Raw genomic sequence first — 21,259 nt, 5'->3', positions numbered from 1 at the left:
CATCTTGCAAAACTCTACTCTCATAGGCTATCACGTGTCCCTCTTGCATGAGAACTGCACCAATGCTACTTCCACATGCATCACACTGGACAACAAAAGCCTTTCGGAGGTCCGGTAACACCAATACTGGGTCCGAAGTAAGCTTTTCTTTGAGCTTTTTGAATGCTGTAATTTCCCGATCAGCCCATCTAAACGGAGTTGCTTTCTTCGTCAAAGCATGAAGAGGCGAAGCAATTTCAGCAAAGTGCCGTATGTAACGCCTGTAATAGGAACACAATCCTAGAAAGCTACGTACATCATGCACGGTCCTCAAAGCTGGCCAATTAAGTATTGCTTCCACCTTTGCTGGATCCATACGGACTCCATGACCAGACACAATATGCCCCAAGAAATGTATCTCCTGCAAAAAGAACTCACTCTTCTTGCCATTAACCACCAACCTATGGTTTCTGAGTTCTGCAAACACAATGGCCAAATGCCTTCTATGCTCTTCCTCAGTTCGTGAATGCACAATCATATCATCAAAGAATGTGCCCACAAACTCTCTATGAGGCCTGAAAATCCTGTCCATCATTCTGTTAAATGTGGCAGGCGCATTCGTCAAACCAAAGGGCATAACCAAGAACTCATACAACCCAAATGTGGTTCGGAATGCTGTCTTATGCACATCCTCGGGTCTAATGCGTATCTGATGATACCCGCTTTTCAAGTCAATACGACTAAAAACTGTGGAGCCCTGTAAGCGGTCCAAGATGTCATCGATCCTCGGTATGGGGAATCGATTCTTGATGGTATTCTTATTCAGCGCCCTGTAATCAGTACACATGCACCAAGAACCATCCTTCTTCTGCACTAAGAGCACAGGTGAGCAAAAGGGTGATGAGCTAGGCTGAATCAACCCCTTATTCAATAGCTCCTGCACCTGACTCATAATCTCTTCCTGTTGGGCTGCACTAACACGATACGGCGGTCTATTCGGTGGAGTACTACCAGGAATCAGATCTATGGCATGATCTTCTGGCCTCTCAGGAGGTAATTCTCCTGGCAATGACTCGGAAAAACAGTCTTGAAACCCACTTAAGAAATCAGCCCTGTCCTTATCTAACATTGACCAATTAGACTTAGACTCATCATCCTGTGCATCCTTTACATAAATCAAGTACGCGGAAAGATGCTTTTTCATTACTGATGAAATCGCCGAAGCGGATACAATAGGAACAGATTCCCCTTTGAGTTTTACATCCAATACATGCTCTTTCCCTCTATGAGTCAGAGTAATTTTCCTATTGTAAGTATCCACCACCGCATGTACCCTGTGGCACCATGGCATCCCCAACAAAACATCACAGCCATCCAAAGGCATGATGAAGAACTCCTCGCTGTCCACATAACCCTGCAAATGAAGCCGAAGCTTCCCAATGATAGGAGTAACGGGTTCTGCATACCCTGGACAAGCCATATTTGCCTCATGTAATGGTCCCATCTCCTCTGCGCGAATCCCCAATCGGTCAGCCAAATCTGGTGAAATGAAGTTGGCTCTAGCACCTGTGTCAAAGAAGATCAAAGCATTCTGATCTCTCACTTTGCCCCATGCCCTGCACAACTCTGTAGCTTCACCACTTAGCTGCTCACCCACAAGATCAGGAACTAAGCCTGCAGAAGGCTTTGGTTTCTTTGGCTTGGGCTCTCCTTTATTGTCAGGGTCCTTCTTGGACGTTCTTTTGGGACAATTGAATGACATATGCCCCTCTTCAGTACAGTAAAAACACTTTTGAGCATCTCTCAAAGCCTGTCTTTCCTCAGAAGTCCTTTTGGGCATTGGCAACTTCTTATACTTTGTCTCTGTAGACCCTTTAGCATCACGAGAAGCATGCCCAAATTTTTCAGCTTTCTTGCCCAATTTCTTACTGCCTTTAAACCCAGATGAACCACCTGTGAGTAACGCATTAGCTGTCATAGCATTCTCAATCATCTGTGACATGTTCGCTACTCTCGTCTTTATACAGTAATCTCGTACCTCCTTGGGCAGCCCACAACAATACTTCTCAATCTGCTCAGATAATGGCACGGCACGATAAGAAGTCACTGGGAGTAGAGCTTCCCAAATCTTCTTGTTATAATCCTCCAAACTATCACACTTTGAAGCATCTAGCTTGTGCCATGCTGTCATAACATCCACCTCGAATGCAGATGTGAGCCAAACGGAAGAGAAAACCTGTTTAAATTGAACCCATGTGGTGGGTGCTATGCCCTGCAAAAGAAGAGTAGACCACCACTGCAAAGCATTGCCCTTGAGAAAAGTGGCAGCTTTCCTCACCTTTGAGGACTCTGTGTAATTCCCACCAGAAAAAGCAGAATCAAACTGCTGTAAAAAGGTAAGTGCCTTCAATTTATCCTTGGCCCCACTGAAAGTGTCAAACTTTACTGCAGCTCCCCCTTCCTTGTAATCCTTCGCCTTGCCCATAGGCGTTAGATTATCATATGGAAGTGGTTTCGTAAGATTGCTGCCCCCAACATTCATACCCATCATTGGGTCAACATTTCCCATTCCAACACCAGGCATACCATACATCCCAGCCATGTTTCCAAACATTCCATGCTGAAACACTGAGCCACCACCAAAGTACCCTGGATGCATGTTCTGCTGAGGAATAGGTGGCTGTCCATAGAAGGAACTCTGTGGGTTAGCACCAAAAGCATGCTGCATGTTCGGAAACTGGGCAGGAGATGGATCCTGTGGAGTGGTACCACTATGACCTTGAGAAAGATTCTTCGAACGAACCTTCTTCTTCTTTTCCTGGGGCTCTGTGCGGGGCTCTGAGCGAGATCTCAAAAATTCAGCAAATCTCTCACTCTGAGTGAGCTGCATAAAAGTATCCATAACACTAGCCAAGCGATCTTTGAACCGAGCATCATCATCCTCTTTACCATGCACATCTTCTGGCTGTGTTACATCCTCATAAGGCTCAACATCTGCAGCCTGTTCTCCTGCAACAACCAAATAAAACTGGTTCAAGTCGATGAAGAGATGTTGGTCGGAGTAGCCTCAAATCACAGGCTCATTCCCACCTTCATTGGGTGCACACTTGCCTTTCATTGGTCTTCTGGGACCGTGCACAAACGGGCATGCCCGTACTAACGCACGCAACAGTGATACACAGCGAAGGGAACGTATTCCGGTTCTCCCATGTAAGCTTTGTACCTGGTTTTTCCTCATACCCTTATGACCTTCACTCGCTCCTCTATAGGTAAGGGGGCACGATCAAGGCAATCATGGGAAAAACCACTACCCAATGGCCTTCTAAGGTGTATGCAGCTGGAGAAGAAACTTGCCTGGCATAAGTTTTAATTCAAATCTCAGCAAAGAAGACCATTTCCCTTTTTGTTGTACTCCAAATGGGTGCAATCAGCTGATGTAATCAAGGCAACCAACCGGTACAAATGTGGCAACCAGCACTGTTTGCAGGTACACGTGGGCAGCCAGCACATCAGGTACAAGAAGGCAACAACCCTATTTGCAGGTACACGTGGGCAGCCAGCACTTCAAGTACAAGAAGGCAGGTACATCTCAGTTGAGGGAGGCGGGTACAGCAGCCAAATCTTCCTTGGAGAGAGAGGCGATGGAGCAAGAGGCGTGGCCAGCCAGCAGAGGCGATGAAGAGAAGGGAACCCACCAACCTCACACATGGGCAATTTTCCAAAAGAGTTCCACTCAAGGCTTTGTTTTTTAAGGTTTTAACACCTTACATCAACTTATTACTCTGGGCACCCTCATAAGCAAATGTCCAGCCTCTATTTAAAATGGGTGTGAACACATTACCTTACAAATATTAAGGTTTACTCTAGTTTATGGATTTTACCTTTTAAAAAGGCCAAAATGAAAATACTTACCACCTGTTCACACGCCACACCACCAAGTCAACAAACAGCACTCCACGGTACACTGAGGGCGTCCCCGTCCAGTGTACTGGCACGGCATAACAGGCAGACACACGCAAACAAGCCATGCAAATACAAATTTATGCATGCACGCATAAATGCATGTGCACATATAATGGACGAAATCTCCCTTTCATGAAACTTGTACAAGAGATTCCTATCGGGCACAAAACTGGCGCGACAAAAATATAAAGATATGTCCTGGTCTTTGAAACCGGCCTGACGGGCGGTGAAACAAACACTCGCACATAAAACACTTCAACGCCATTGAGGACCTAGAAAAAGAAAACAAACAGGGAGAGCTAGAGTGCTCCTCCAAACAGTACACGGACACCGATTGGCCCCAAAACGCAGTGGCACCCCTTGCGGTATTTCTTTAATTGATTATAAGAGCTTTGATTACAATAAGGCTGGGAACTCAGCCGTCACAGTAGAACCCCTGAAGCCTGCAAAGAACCTGCATCATGGCTTCTTGTCCACTCGGCATCCACAAACAAGTCCAGCCATTGTTCATGTCGAAAGACTCCCTCACATTGAATCTGCATACAAAAGCTTTCTCCCATGATCAGGGCTGCCACAACCATCCATAGCCTCTCACACTATGAACAGCATCACACCCTGACACATCCAGTGCTTCTACATCACAACACAGACTCCCAAACTGTCTCTCAAAAGAGAACTCGTATCACAGCACAGCATACCATACAGTCGACACACCTGTACCAACCCTCTCTACCTTCCAAGGGTACTATCCATCTCTGTCATGGATTCCCTGTCCCCTGCCCAATCAGTAGCAAGGCTGTACCAAACATGTGTCCAGTCCTGTATCTTCTGCCTGCATGTGACCTATCTCCTGGAGAAACCCAAAAACATGTTTCCTCGAGAAACCTACGACCTGTTTCCACATGAAACCCTTTGAAACTTCTGTCCTGTTTCCATACAGAACCATTCATGGCACCATTCAACAACAGTGCCAACAACAGCATACATCTAGTTACCTGTTCCCTCATGAAACATCTGGCAACATAGAGATGCCCATATCTGTAGGTCCCTCTGTTCCTTTCTAGCAGGAAGAAAACAATCTGCTCCATGAGCACGCAGCCATGCAAGCTTGCATCACTCCCATGCCAAGAAACATAACCAAATGACCTGTACTTGTAGCCAGAAACCCAAGTACATTGCTGAATTTGCAGCCAAACAAAAACAGCCCATAAACAGTCCTCAAACTGATCTCAAAACAGTCCCAAGCATTGCTCATGTTCATAGCCACATGAACTGCCACGAAATAGTCCATAAACCCTTTCCAAAAACAGTCCCCAACGGGCCTGTATACTCAACCACACAGCAGCCAACCAATCCTGCACCGGCCAAAGAAAGAGAGAGAGAAGTAGGCTTGTGTCTCTGCCCGTCTTGTCCAGCAGCCGCCTACAGTTTCCCTTGTGCGTGGAGAAAAGCATGCACTGTTCTGTCCAGCGCTGCCTGCAGATCTGTTTCCACGAGCCAAAAAGCACACGCATGGCAACCAGCTGTACCTGTCTGTACACCTGTACCTGTAGTCGTACAGCTGCCACGTGGATTGTACCTGCAGCTATCGATTGTACCTACCTGCGCCGCCTGGATCTGCAAAACTGCCAACCGTCTGCACTCTGGTCTTCAGCGCCACACCTGCATCCACAGCCGTCTCCTGCTCTGTACGGCCTGCAGTCTTTAGGTCTGTACGGCCAGTACTGTACGGCCTGTCTGATAGGGCAGTTCTAGGCGCAGCCAATCACCTGCAGCAACCAGTCGACCAAGCTCTCCTCTCCTCCACGCATGAAACTTGCACGCCCCCCCAAAAAGCAAGAGAGAGACGTGGGCCTCCAAAAGTGTCTTCATGTGCTCCAACTCAGCCCTCAATGCATTGGGCTCTTCCTCATGCATGGGTTCTTTACCACGTGATGGCTTGTCCCATGAATGCACTGTCATAGACTCTCTCAAGAGGCTTATGCCTTCCATGCAATGCATCGGAATCCCGTGAAGCACTTGATTGGCCCCTCGAATTCGGCACTTCCAATGGGTTGCCCTGGCTGTCCATTGAATCAAGTGTTCGTACTTGCTTCCAATCTCAAAACTCCGTGTCTCCTCTTGAGAAAGATAGACAACCGGGCTCTGATACCAATGTGACCGCTCCCTACAGGAGGCCTACAGATCGGAAGAACACTCAATCTAACTGATATTAATCAATGGAAACAACATCAGCAACACAAATACTGAAAATACAAATGACACGAACACTGGGGCCGGAAAGGGCCGCCCCCCCCTCAATACTTTTTGTATTTCTTGCAGTATTTGTATTTGTACAAGTGTCACGGGCCTGACATGCCAAATTTCTCCACAAGGGAGTGAAAATAACCAAATAAAACTGGTTCAAGTCGATGAAGAGGTGTTGGTCGGAGTAGCCTCAAATCACAGGCTCATTCCCACCTTCACTGGGTGCACACTTGCCTTTCACTGGTCTTCCGGGACCGTGCACAAACGGGCACGCCCATACTAACGCAGGCAACAGTGATACACCGCGGAGGGAACGTATCTCGGTTCTCCCATGTAAGCTTTGTACCTGGTTTTTCCTCATATCCTCATGACCTTCACTGGCTCCTCTATAGGTGAGGGCGCGATCAGGGCAATCATGGAAAAAACCACTACCCAATGGTCTTCTAAGGTATCTGCAGCTGCAGCTGGAGAAGAAACTTGCCTGGCATAAGTTTTAATTCAAATCTCAGCAAAGAAGACCATTTCCCTTTTTGTTGTACTCCAAATGGGTGCAATCAGCTGATGTAATCAAGGCAACCAGCCGGTACAAATGTGGCAGCCAACACAGTTTGCAGGTACACGTGGGCAGTGTCACCAATTGGCCGACCATTTGGTCCATCTCCAGATTTGTGTCTTGTTCACTTGAGGCCAGGCCGGTGTCTCGTGTGAAGGGGCCAGTATTTTGCATAACATGGACGGGAGCCAGACTGGTGCCACCCGTGTGTTAGCAGGATGGTGTTGTATGGACAGGAGCCAGACTGGTGCCCACCCGTGTATGACCTGGACTGCGTTCTATCCATGGGATTGTCACGCCATGGAAGAGCCAGTATTTGTGCCGTGTCTTGCCTATGGGACTGTCACTCCATAGGGAGGCTCGTGCCTGGATCTGTGTCTTACCTATGGGACTGTCACTCCATAGGAAGACCGGGATTTATACTTTCCGTCGTGCCATCACTGTGCCCGACAGAAATGTCTAGTACTTGTTCCATGAACGGGAGATATGTCCATGATACTGTTTGCACATGCATTCATGTTTGCATGCCTGGAACTATTTTCGCGTGACTTGTATTCTTGTGTTTGCCTGCCTGACGTGCCACTTACTGAGCGGGGACGCCTGCCAGTGAGTCGTGAAGTTTGCTTTGTCTTCTGACGAGTTTTGTTGCGTGTGAACAGGTGGTAAGTGTATTGCATTTGTTTATTTTATAGCATTATTTCTAACCTTTGTTTTTTTATAAGGTTGCACGTTCACACTTATTAATGAGTGGGCGGCCTCCTCAATATTTTATGGTGTAATGAGTGGGCGGCGGCCTCAATATTTTATGGTGCCCTTTTGTAGGGTGGGCACCCACACATGGGCCATGGTGGGGAGAGAAGCCCTCCCTTAATCGTGTGTGTGGGGGTGGGTGCATGGCCATCTACCCACCCCCTCTTGGAGCCTTCTAACTGGCCGCCCCCATGCAAAGGGTGGGTCGGCCAGCTGTACGTGGTTCACACCCTATAAGGGTTTCTGTTTACCTTCCATTTCCAGTTTCATTTTCTAGGTGCTAGTAGTATCATCTTTATTTTTTCATTTTCTGGTTTTTTATCCAGACATTGTATCAGATTCACCATGATGTAACTTTTTGGTCTCATAGGTCATTATGGCCTCTTGAAGACGTTAATATAACATTTCATTTCATTTCATTTCATTTCCTAAGCTATCGGGCAGCTGCAGGCGACCCCCTCTCTACCACGCAAGCGGGCTGCAACAAACTGGTTCTCTCTCTCTTGCGGGCGGGCAGCAACAGCAACTATCGGGCCTTCTCCTCTCATGCATGGGTGCCCATGACACAACAACTACAGCTAAACTTCCTTTTTGAAGCATGTGTGCTCAACTGGCCAACAGTAGCCGTTTCAGTTCTTGCAGCTCTATTTGAGGCCATATTCATTCCCGGGTCCTTGGTGTAAATCTTTCGAGGGATATTCACTGCTGCTAACACCCGTTCGGTGCCAGGTAATCCAAGCTTTTGGAGAACCACCGTCCGTGGGTGCCGAGATTGGGAGAGCCAGGCGTTAGTACGGGAGCGCCTGTTTGTGCGTGGTCCTGGAACACCAGTGGGGCGCTCTCTGCAGATTCCATTGAAGGCACAGGACCGTAAGGACTGGACTTCTTCAAGTGGTTCGCTCTACTTCGAACGTCTACTTCAAGACTATTGTTTGGTAACTGTATTCATTTCAGTTGTACATGGACATCATCTGGTTCATTGAACCCATGGAACATTGTACCCCTTAAATACTCCCAATAATATATTATATATTTGAGGGGGGGGCCGGCCCGTTCCGGCCCCAGTGCTGGTGTCCATTGATCATTATTTCATTTCAGTTTTTCAGTTGTCATTGAGTTGTTCATTCATATTGTGATTTTTAAGTTGTGCTATTACGCGTGTGGGTGTCCAACGGAGTCTACTCCCACTTGACGGGATCGGTTTCAGGCAGCCAGCACATCAAGTACAAGAAGGCAGCAACACTGTTTGCAGGTACACGTGGGCAGCCAGCACATCAGGCACAAGAAGGCAGCAACCCTATTTGCAGGTACACGTGGGCAGCCAGCACTTAAGGTACAAGAAGGCACGTACATCTCAGCTGAGGGAGGCAGGTACAGCAGGGCTAAGGAGGCAGGTACAGCAACCAAATCTTCATTGGAAAGAGAGGCGATGGAGCAAGCCAGCAGGCGATGAAGAGAAGGGAACCCACCAACCTCACATGTGGGTGATTTTCCAAAAGAGTTCCATGCAAGGCTTTTTTTTTAAAGGTTTTAACACCTTACATCAACTTATTACTCTGGGCACCCTCATAAGCAAATGTCCAGCTCCTATTTAACATGGGTGTGAACACATTACCTTACAAATATTAAGGTTTACTCTAGTTTATGGATTTTACCTTTTAAAAAGGCCAAAATGAAAATACTTACCACCTGTTCACACGCCACACCACCAAATCAGCAAACAGCACTCCACGGTACACTGGGGGCGTCCCCGTCCAGTGTATTGGCACGGCATAACAGGCAGACACACACAAACAAGTCATGCAAATACAAATTTATGCATGCACACATAAATGCATGTGCACATATAATGGACGAAATCTCCCTTTCATGAAACTTGTACAAGAGGTTCCTGTCGGGCAAAAAACTGGCAAACTGGCGCAACACAAATATAAAGATATGTCCTGGTCTTCCTATGGAGTGACAGTCCCATAGATAAGACGTCATCCTCGCCATACACGGGTGGCACCAACAGGCTCCCATCCATACATGTCAAATCCCAACCGGATCTCCTCGTGATCGTTCCTGGTACGAGACTCCAAACCTGCAAACAAACAAACAAACAAACAACAAGGGGGTGCAAGCCTGACTCACCTCCCAACCATGACAGCCGTGGGCAAGCCCATAGTCTTGGCTGTCCCCACCGAGCCACGAGCTGAGCTAACTAGGTTGACGTACCGACCAATCTCCTCCTCGCGACGTCCCATACCACCACAAAGCTGCCCTCACGGGCCTTGAGATTGCTGCCGGCCTCGACTGCGTAAAGCAGGTGTACGTCTGCACTAGATCCAAGCTCCAAGACCATAGAGCTCTCACAAACTCGCGAGACTCTATATACCCCAATAACTAACCTTGGCCACCCTTTTATAGGCTCTTGGCCGGTCATCGAGCGTCCACACTTGGCGCCCGCCCGTCCATACGTGGGTACCCGCCCGTTAGTCTACCCCTAACTCAGCTCGCCAATCAACCTGCCTAGCTCCAAGCTTCCCCAAACCTCGAAGCTAGTCTTGCGTGCGTGTAGCACACGATAGATACGCACTGTGCACATGACATACTCCCCTTCCTCTAAGAGCTCACTCCTGAGCTCACTAAAAAGCCAGGGTAATCTCTCTGAAGAGTAGTCAATGTCTCCCATGTAGCGTCCTCCTCAACACAATCCTTCCATTTGATCTTGTATTCCGTGATAAGCGTATTACGCAATCTTCTTTCACGAAATCCGAGAATCTTTTCAAGTTCATGCGGAACAAATGTCATGTTCTCGACATCTATAATTTCTTGAGGAGTAACCAACTGGTCTATTCCACCCAGTACTTCCTTAAGTCTACTGACATGAAATACAGGATGAACTTTCACATGAGAAGGCAAATCCAATTCATATGCAACTGAACCAATCCGTCGTGTAATACGAAATGGTCCACAGTATCTAGGGGATAATTTTGGAGATCGACCTGTCCACAAAGTCTCGGAATCTTTCGGAACTCGCAAATACACCATCGTTCCTTCAGAGAACTCTCTGGGTGAACGATGTCTATTAGAATAAAATCTGTCTCGGTCTTGAGCACTTCTAATAGATTCCTTCGCAACTTGTAACATTTCCTGCATATCTTGCAAAAAATTACGTGCTGCATCATGCTGAGGTCCTAAGAATCCTACTGTAACAAGTGATCTAGGTTGAAAACCATACATAAGCATGAAAGGACTAAAACCTGTACTCGTATGCTTAGTACCGTTATATGCAAATTCTAACATAGAAAGATAATCCTCCCATGAACTCTGTCTTTGGGATACATATGCTCGAAGCATATCCTCCAAGATCTGATTCACTCTTTTAGTCTGGCCATCAGATTGAGAATGATCAGAGCAACTTAAATTCAAAGTTGTTTCCAACTTTTCAAAAACAAGTTTCCAAAAATCACTCGTAAACTTAGTCCCTATCACTGACTATGTCCTGCGATAACCCGTACAAACTAAACAATTGCTTGATAAACTGCCGCGCTAATTCCGTAAATGTAATAGTCTTCCGAGTCAGTAAAAATCTAGCCATTTTTGTCAAAGCGATCTACCACAACCCAAATAGAATCATGGCCTTGATGTGTTCGTGGCAATCCGGTAATAAAATCCATGGAAATACTTTCCCATTTATTACCTGGGATTTGCAAAGGATGCAACAACCCAGCCTGTCTAAAGCGTTCAGCTTTATTTGCCTGACAAATTTGACACTTGAAAACATAATCTTCTACATACCCTTTCATCTTTGGCCAATAAAAAGTGTGTTTCACTAACGATAGTGTCCTGTGTACCCCAGGGTGTCCAGCAAAAGGGGCGTCGTGACACTCCTTAAGAATCTTGGACCTAATGTCCGAGATCTGTGGTACACAAATTTTGTCATTACGGAATAGTAAACCATTCCGACTCATCCACTGGCCTCCTACAGCATGAATGGTAGACTGCTCAGTCATTGAGTCTTGGTCAATCAATGAGCTCCCGTCCTGGATCTTCTGCCAAAATGGACCAAAATAACTATCAGTCCTGCAAAGCCCTCTCAATGACTGAAATAAGTCAGTAGAAATCTCGGTGAACGACAAAGTATTCACCTCTCGAATTCGACTAAGCGCATCTGCAACACTATTCATGGACCCTTTCCGCTAACGGATCTCAAAATCAAAATCTTGCATTAACTCAGCCCAACAAGCTTTCCTTCCTCTCAAATCATCCGCATCACACACATACTTGATTGACTGATAATCAGTCAATACCACAAACTTGGAGCCATATAAATAATGTCTCCAAACCTTAAGAGCATGAATCACAGCATAAAGCTCCTTCTCAAGGGTTGGCCAACGAGATTGAGTGTCGTCTAGCTTTTTACTTTCAAAAGCAACCGGTCTACCATCTTGAAATAGAGCAGTCCCGATAGCATAGTCACTGGCATCAATTTCAAGAACATAAGGCCGACTAGGATCAAGTAATGCTAAGATAGGTGCTTCCTTGACTTTATCTTTCAAAAGTCTGAAGGCCATATCCAAATCGTTATTCCAAGTGATAGGCTGATTTGACTTACGTCCACGACCTTTCAATAAGTCGGTCATTGGTAGTGTGAGCTGAGAGTACTCCCACACAGATTTCCGAAGAAAAACAACAAAACCGAGAAAAGAACGAAGTTGTTTCATTGTTCTTGGTATAGGCCAGTTCAGAACCTTCTGAACTCGGTCATAGTCAATGCTCAATTCATCTCTAGTGATCTTGTGTCCCAAGTAAATGATGTCTCATAAAAAACTCACATTTACTTAACTTAGCATATAGTCGATTCTGTCTTAAAATAGATAAGATAATCGTGAGGTGTCTAACATGATCCTCAAGAGTACGACTATATATCAAAATATCATCCAGGAATACCACCACAAATTTCCCCAAATGTTCACGAAAAAGATCGTTCATCATTTGCTGGAAAGTGGCTGGAGCATTGGTTACCCCAAAAGGTAATACCAGAAACTCGACCTAGTCCGAAAGGCGGTTCTTTCGACATGCCTTTCATGAATACGTATCTGGTGATAGCCAGTGCGTAAATCTATCTTCGTGAAATATTTCGCTCCTGCTAACCGGTCAATCAGGTCATCTGATCTAGGGAGAGGATAACGGTTCTTAATTGTCTGCTTGTTCAATCTCTTGTAATCTATACACATTCTCCAGTTATTGTCCTTATTTCTCCTAAGCAACACAGGTGCACCCCAAGGTGATTTACTTGGACGGATCTGGCCCATCCTCAAATAATCTTCGAGTTGTTTAGCCAACTCATCTTCCTCAGCTTCACTCATCCTGTAAGGTGGAATACTGACAGAATGAGCACCAGGGATCAAGTCAATACGATGATCTACTGCCCGTTAAGGCGGTAAACCCGATGGCAGTTCCTTAGGAAATACGTCGTGAAACGAATCAAATATCTTCTGTAATTCTTTGCTTTCAAAGACACTTAATTCATTGACATCCATGGAAGGTATGAGAAATGAAGAAAGTGGAATCAATACACAATGGAAAGCGGTATCCAAAGAAGAATCCACTATATTTCCAAAATCAATTGTATTTACAAGAGGTCCATGAGAGGGATGAATACAATCACCTAAAATACTATACTGGGTGTCCTTATGCTGAAAAGAAAAAATATGACTAGACCAATCTATCTAGACTTGAAGAGTCTTAAACCACTCAATCCCTAATAACAAGTCTACATTTTCTAGGTGCATAACATAGCATTCCAGAGTATCTTTGTAGTCCTGAATCTGGATTGGAAGCATCTCCACCTTTCGATCCCATACTTGCCTTCCCGCAGGTAGGCGTACCTCATAGGTATGATCGCTGGGTGTCGTATCAAGACTCAATTTCTGCATAACTTTATAGTTAACAAAGTTGTGTGAGCTGCCAGGGTCTAGAAGAATATGAATCTTATGGTCATTCACTTCTCCATAAACGCGGAGAAGATCATGCAAGCCAAATACTTTAGAGTTGAACAAACAATCAGAACAAGTACTAGGGCGAGAAAGTACAGTAATTGACGTACCTGTCAAAGACAACTGGTTAGCTGCCTTCTTTGGCTTAGATCCTGTATTGGTCTTTGCACCCTTTTGCTTTGGGCACTCGTTACGCATGTGTCCTTCTTCTTCGCATATAAAACAACGTCCTTCCTTCTTGAGCTTTAAGACGCTAAGGAGTCGTTTCTTCTTCACTGGTGTCGAACTTGAATTCTTCGAAGGTTGGTCCGAAGACTTTCCTTCAGTCGTGTTAGCCATAGGTGCAGAGAACTTTCATTTATGCTTGTTCCCCTCCTCGGTAACGGGTTTCGACTTGGAAGAGACCATTGTATCATCATAGACTGGATCTTTTTCCCATCATTATATGGATGAAACTGAAAGTGAACTTGCCACTTATGTAGCCAAGTGTCCGCGATCTCCTTGGTGCGCTGCTTTTGCTCGCCCCCGAACGGTTCCGGAGTAATGTTGGGGCCTAAAGCAGAGGCCAAGGTATCAATACCCGATAGAGTAGAGAAGGTAGTGGTCAAAAGAGCGATGGAGTTTTGCAAAGCTTGCATCTGGACTGCGATTTGTGCCTGACGTTCCGACGAAGAAGCTTCGAGAGCTACTTTGAACTCTTGGAAATCTGATTTTGACACATAATCGTCAAAAAGATCGGCATCGGTATCTTCCGTAGTCGGCAAGCACATGCATGGCTCGGCCACTCAATTTGCCCATAAATTGGGCTACACGACCCCAAATCTGTTGTACAATGCGCTCTCCCAATGAGGCCTGACAGTAGGGATCCTATGCATCTGTCGAGTGAGGAGAAGCCTGGCATTCCAAACAATGAAACTGAAAAAAGGAAGGCTTTTCAAAGGATCGAAGGCATCAATCCACTCCCACCTGCACTGAACATCCGGATCGATAATATTCAAGCCCCCCTCTCGTTTGGGCTGAATAACTGTGAGCCAAGCTACCCTGGCCCGAGTGTGTAAGGTGCCATCCAAGTCCGACCAGGGAAAATTGCGGATCAATCTCTGCAATTGGCCAATGCACGCACGAGAGAAGCACCAACAAGAGGCAATAAACCAAGCTGAGGCAAGCAAAACCTGATTAGCCACCAAAGCTCTGAGGAGCTTCTTCCGGATACTCATAAGTACCGGAGCAAACTATAATTTTAAGAAGGTATCAGTGATCAATCTCACCCATGAATACTCACTACTTAGCCCTTCCATAACAAAATGATGCATTGAGCTTACCATCTCTACACTACTTTACCAATGATATAGTGCTTATCTTGGTTGGTACTCTTATCCTTCAAGTAGTAGAAAAAATATGTCCATGCGCCGGCAAACTACAACCCTCTGAAGAGATAAAGTGTACAATATCCCAAAAAAAGAGAGGGGGGGGGGGGGCAAACAACTCTGGAATCCATGAGAAAAGGGCCCGGACTCCATGTGCATAGGAAGGCATCCCAGCACTACTTCAAGTACACCAATCATGCCAGGTGGCCGCAAAGCATTTGAATGACATCCATCCACATAGAGCAGATGGTCTCTGCCAGCAAGGTCAAGTGTTCTCGATGACCTCATTGCATCGCGCACTTCAGATGTGCCAAGTTCCAATGCTGCTAATAAGCTCCCATCATGAATCAGTGCGGACCAGAGGCCCCAAGATGCTCACGAGACCAGCGGTAATGGTGGTGGCAATGACCTGAAAATGAGTGAGCTCAAGTGCAAGGCCCTCTCCCAACTCCTCAAAGAGGAGTGTCAACCCCGAGCCCAGCAGCAATCACACCTTCAGAGCCACTTGCTCAGATCCACTACAGCCCCGGGCCAAGGGGCAATTCTCCCAAAGCCACACACACCAGGAGGGGTCATCTACGACCAGACCTCAAGGGGCATGGGATCTAAGGTCATGGAAATCTACTAGCTGCACCTACTATCATGGGTGCAGTAATACTCTTCCAAGAGGGTGCATGTATACACTGCAGATCCCCATAGCTTCCCACCACGGAGGGGGCATCATGCGCGGAAGCAAGTCAAGGGGGTCCACCCATAGTAGCAAGGGAAAGACGTTCCCCCCCTAGGGAACGGTGGAACGCATTCCCCTATGGCCAAGATGAAGGAAACGGGCGGAACGAAGCATGGGAACGCACGGCAAGTGGAACCGCCGAGGAATGCCGAGGGAACACTCAAATGGAACGGCAGGCTTTCGTTCCCCCACATGGAACGAATGGCGTGGAAAATTTTAAAAAAATAGAGCAAAAGGTACCCGCCAACAGACGCCCATACCTGCACCCATGCGTACTAGCCGATCTAGCCTAGCTACTGCAGCCAGTCACCCCTGCCCATGACACGTGTACCAGCCTCCAGGGTCCAGGCCTGTGCTGTTCAAACTTCAGTGTCGATAGAGCGTGTCAACAATCAGGACTCAGGACTCCTATTATCTTCCAACAGTGACAAGGCAAGTCAGCAAGCTTCTCTCTCTCTCTCTCTCTCTCTCTCTCTCTCTCTCTCTCTCTCTCTCTCTTTGAACTTTGAAACTTTCAGTCTTTTAAAAATTACATGTCACAATCTGCACAGTCTGCAACAAATAGTAAAATTTAAAACTCCTTATTCTCTCTCGACTCTCAAGTCTCTCCCCATTATACGGTAGAAAAAAAAGGACTCATTTCTCTCACACTCTCTCTCTCATGGATTCCATAACTTTGAAAGTCTAATCAACTTGTTGCCCAAATTTGCAAAAATCATGGCTTCCTCGGGCTCAAAGCGATCAGCTTCGAATGCTACTTGGTGGGACGAGGTTGAAAGGCTAGAACGGTATTCATTGAAGGGAGGTGCAATATGATGGAAATGCAAGCAATGTAACAAAGAGAAGTCAGGAGGAGCAAACCGTGTAAGAGCACATTCATGCCATGTAAACAATGAAAAAGCACAAGTGAACAAATGCCCAGGGACAACACCTGAAATGCGTAGAGAGCTTTTGGCAAAGTGCCCAAGTGAAGAGGAGAAAGCATGTGCACGAAAGAAACCGGCAATTGATGCATCTTACTACAATAGACATGGGGAAGATGTACACTCCAGAGATGGACAACACTAAGGAGGACTTGGGAGCTTTGCATTTTCCCAAGATTCGCAACCTATGGGTACAAGCTCCGGCAAGCAGCAAACCTTGGGAGCAACTTGGGGTCCCCACAAGAAAGAGAGGGTAGATGCAGCTATTGCAAGGTTCTTTTATTATAATCGTGTAGCATTCAATGTTGCCAGGTCCCCATATTTTATTGAAATGGTCCAGAAGATTGCACGGTATGGCCCAACATACAATACAAGCCTCCTTTGTATGAGACTACGCACCACCTTGTTGCAAAAGGAGAAAGCTGCAATTGAATGTGCTTTAGAATCTGTGCATGAAAGTTGGGCAAAGAATGGTGTATCACTTATTGCAGATGGCTGGAGTGACACTCGAAAAAGGTCCATTCATGGCATGGTTGCTTATTCTCAAGGAAGAATGCAATTCATTTCCTCACATGATGCTTCTGGGACTAGAAAAACTACATATCAACTTGTGGAAGAGTGGGCCCAAGGTATTGAGAAAGTTGGCCCACACTATGTTATTGAGTTCTTAGCTGATGGTAAGGCAACAAATAGAGCAACTGGTCTAAAGCTTGAAGACAGGTATCTGCATATCACATTTAGTCCATGCTTTGCTCATTGTTTGAGCAACTTACTCAAGGATATTGGCAGCTTGCCATACATTCAAAAAGGCAAGAAGATAATAAGCTTCATTCAAAACCATCATTTTATTTTGAATGAATTCCGCAAGAGATCACCCAAAAAGGATCTCTTGAAGTACTCGGAGGCACGCTTTGGTTATAACTTTCTCATAATGACCCAAAGTAAACTTGCCTTTGAAGCAGCAATGAGTGGATGGGATAGGCTCTTTCTCGGTCAAGAGCCGGAATAGAGGTTGCGAGAACCATACAAGACTTCACATTTTGAGATGAAGTCAACACTATATCAATGCTGCGATGAAGCCGATCATGTGCTTGATGCGGATTGCAGATGGACGGGAACCATGCATTGGCAAGGTTTATGAGAGGGCTGACCGAATGATCGAGAAAATAGGGAAAATGGGCTTGTCTGATGAGAAATATGCAGAGGTTCGAGAATTATGTGAAGCACGATGGAATGGTTATCATTCTCCCATGCATGCTGATGCGTATGTCTTTGATCCTCAGTTCCAAGGATGTTGACAAGAGGCCGATGATGAGGTGATGGATGGTTGGGAGACACTGCTTTCTAGGCAGGTTCGTGATACACATAAACGAAGGTTGGTGACAGACCAACTTGGATTTTATCGCAACAAGTTGCGAAAGTTTGGATCAGCCGATGCACAAAAAAAGGTTTAAGATAGGGACTGCTTTATGGTGGGAGGATTATGGGACTCGTACACCAAAGCTTCAATCATTGACAGTAAGGATCTTGTCTCAAGGTGTAAGCTCCTCTCCAATTGAGCAACTATGCAGTGTGTTCGGCCATGTTGCATCCAAGAATAGAAACAAATTTGGGACAAAACAAGTCAATGACTTGATTTTTGTAAGTGCTAATTTACACTTGCTTGGTGATATGGCTTCTCCCAAACCAGAGAAGTTTATATTGCTTGATGAGGAGTCTTCGGATGATGAGGAGACACATGGACTTGGAGATCCTAGTCAGGATGGGGTTGAAGATTTGGATGATGCAGATGTTACGATATGGCTTTCTTAGGATGACATAGATGATAGTCTCCTTGAAGGCATCACTGGCAGTAGCCATGCATCATAGCTCCTTACTATTTGCATGTCACCTTGAGGCTTGGACTCTGGACTTGGTTGTTTCTTCTATCTAGGCCATGGGCCACATTTTTTGTCTTTTGTCACTTATGTCATGTATGATGTGGGCTAATTTATTTTGACCTCTGAGATCTATTAGTATCTAGCCATACAAATTGTGTGGTGCACTAGACTTTAGTGTGTCTCTCATTTGGTTATATCTAAACTTTTGCAAATTCTGTAAGTATGTCTTTTCGTTTTAAGGTTACGTAATATGGGTTTTAAAATGAGTATTGTATGTTAAGATTTACTGTCATTTCTAGGAATTATCTAGGTTGTTCTCCCTTTCCGTTTTTCCTCGTTCCCGTTCCCCCTTTGGCTCGTGCAAGTTGCTCTACCTGCATGGGTGGGAGGCGCCTCTTAGAGGACCAAAAGAGGCCAGCCTAGGAGTCCAGAAAGGAGGAAGGGGGGGTAATGGTGGGACCAAGCTAGACCTGCATGGTTTGCCACCTGGCGCACCAAATCTAAGGGTGCTCTGAAAAATTATTTCAAGATAAATCTAAGTTGATTGTTCCGAGTGCACTTGCACTGCTGGCAACATCCTGCCATCTGCCATGCCTACTCAAGGAAGGTCTGCTGTCTGGCTGCTCCTGTTGGGGAGGAGGTGGGGCCCCTCTAGGTTTTTTTTTTTTTGGGGGGGGTGGGGGGGGGCTGCTGATCTTGGAACTTTGAGCACACAGGTGACAGCCCACCGAATTGGAAAGATTTGTGATGCTTTGCTTTCGTAGTGTCTCATAACCTTCACTGGGGATTATGGATTAAAAATAAACAAAGAGGTAGAATGATTTTTTAAATCCACAAAACTTCCATCAAAAGCTGCTAGATGCTTTGTTATCTCCTTATTTTTTGTGAAATGGACTGTAACTAATATCCAGCATTATTGGTGAGAAAAAGTGAGTGGCTCTTCCTGTAAGTGCAAGGCCGTACCAACTTCGATTCTCAGCCTATTTTGGTTAGATACTTTGCATCAACAAGTAGAGAACACATAGCTAGCCTGGCAACAACTTCTTACACTAACCCTTGACCAAGACCAGTGCATAAAAGCATGATTCTTCATGCTTTTGCTTCGACCAAGGTTTGGGACTGAAGTGATGAAATGTGTCCTAAGATTTTCTCTTGATCGGAGGAGATGAAATTTGCTATACTAGCCAGCTTGACAAATATTAACAATGCCCATTGCGTATAGCTTGATATCTCCCAATGCTTGTTACGCCAAGGATCCTATAAAGCTACTTAGCTCCAGAGGCCATGCATGCAAATAAACTCCTTACCGAGCTAGCCCATGGACCGGTCGGTGAGCTTGGAAATGATAGCAATTAATCTAACAAGGTCATCTGAAACTCTCAAGAAAACAAGTTGTGGTTGAGAACATGCCATTCGCAAAATCTTATACTTGTTAATGGAAATACATTTTTTAAATCGTAAGATAATGCTGCACAGGAAAATATATATATATATATATATGTACCGAATAGTCATGAACTTCAACTTGAATCTAGGGTTGAATGTTTAGATATGAAGTTGGTACTGAAATGAAAAGAAAATTCTCCCGAACCTGTGAGGCGCACTCGATTGCATCCTGCTGCATGTCTTCGGTCATGTCCGCATTCTTGATTACGGCTTTCCTTTCCAGCATCCCTGTCTTCTCCACAACTTTCTCCGCCATCGCTGCCTTCTGTAAGAAAGAGAAAGAAAAGAGAAGCCCTGGTAATAATACAACACGAGCAGAAGAAAACAACTGAAGACTGGTAACAGTGGAGAGAGGAGAGAAATTACCTGCGCTTTGCGATGTTTGCGCTAAAGAGATACAGAGAAAGGGATCTGGTGGTTATACCAATAAACCATCATCGGAAAGGGCACGTTTTGGTTTTTTTGCACTTTGATGGGTGATGGGTAGATCTCACTTCCAAGATAGCAACTCCCCCAACCCCACACACAAAATCTAGCTCATCACATTACTCCCTTAACAAGATTGGTTTTCCGTATCAATTAATGAGCTTAACACACGAAAATATGATCCATGGATGCATCATGCCACCCTCTCAAAGTAGCACTATGCCTCTCTTCTTCTTTTTCCACATGTGTAAGCCACACACTCAAAAATATGATTTCAAAGTAGCATTACGCCTCTCTTCTTCTTTGACTACGCTTTGCTTTGAATGCCACCCCTATAGTGTGTGTCTCTTTCATCAAAGCATCACCTAGAAGGTTATCGAAGGTCCTAGGGTTATGTGTACCTTTCATCAAAGCATCACTTTGAAGCTTATCCTTAAGCATACAAAACATCTCTTAATAACGATAAGTGAATCATTTTAATAGATCTTGACTCACCTTGTAGACTTCTTTAGCAAACCAAGGAAACAACTCTTAATAAGAAATATTGAACACTTTAATTGCACAAAAGTTCATTCATGTTAATTTACCCTCAAAATCCACGAGAAATACTTCTCCATACTGTTAATTTACCCTTAAAATCCATGAGAAGTACTTCTCCATAGTGTCAAGAATACTCAATAAAATACAATTACAATGAAAACCAATGGAAATCATGTGGCATTGTGTGGCTCCTCTCTATCTCCATTTTATTGCATGGTAAGCATTATGTCAAAAAATGGGGTTGGTTGCTTGTGGAGTGACTCATCAAGACTAATTATGTGGCTATGGAACTAGATAAAAAGATCAAGAGATTAGCTAAGATTGTCAGGAAAAGTTTGTTAGATAAAAATCTTGTTGTTGGCAACTTGTAATATAGAAAATAAGGGTAAGTTGGCATGGTGTTGAAGGCTTGAACACCCTAAGCAATGATGCATGCGAGGTGAAGTCTATACACATGACTGTAGCCAATCT

General features: G+C 45.2%; 1 protein-coding gene across 1 annotated transcript in view; it reads right to left on the bottom strand.

The window, feature by feature from the left end:
• Window positions 1-20,410, bottom strand: part of LOC147638834 (uncharacterized) — a 52,923-nt gene extending 32,513 nt beyond the window's left edge. Inside the window, exons 1-2 of the mRNA XM_086784969.1 lie at window positions 20,189-20,410; window positions 19,968-20,087 (exon numbers count right to left, since the gene is read on the bottom strand). Of these exons, the coding sequence (XP_086641095.1) occupies window positions 19,968-20,078 (111 nt within the window). The 5' untranslated portion in view covers window positions 20,079-20,087; window positions 20,189-20,410. The remainder of the gene's footprint in view (window positions 1-19,967; window positions 20,088-20,188) is intronic.
• Between the last annotated feature and the right edge of the window lie 849 nt (window positions 20,411-21,259).

Source organism: Cibotium barometz, chromosome 4, assembly GCF_041138505.1.
Source record: "Cibotium barometz isolate CiBa-2024 chromosome 4, ASM4113850v1, whole genome shotgun sequence".
NCBI lineage: Eukaryota > Viridiplantae > Streptophyta > Polypodiopsida > Cyatheales > Cibotiaceae > Cibotium > Cibotium barometz.
This window is presented reverse-complemented; position numbering and strand designations above follow the sequence as displayed.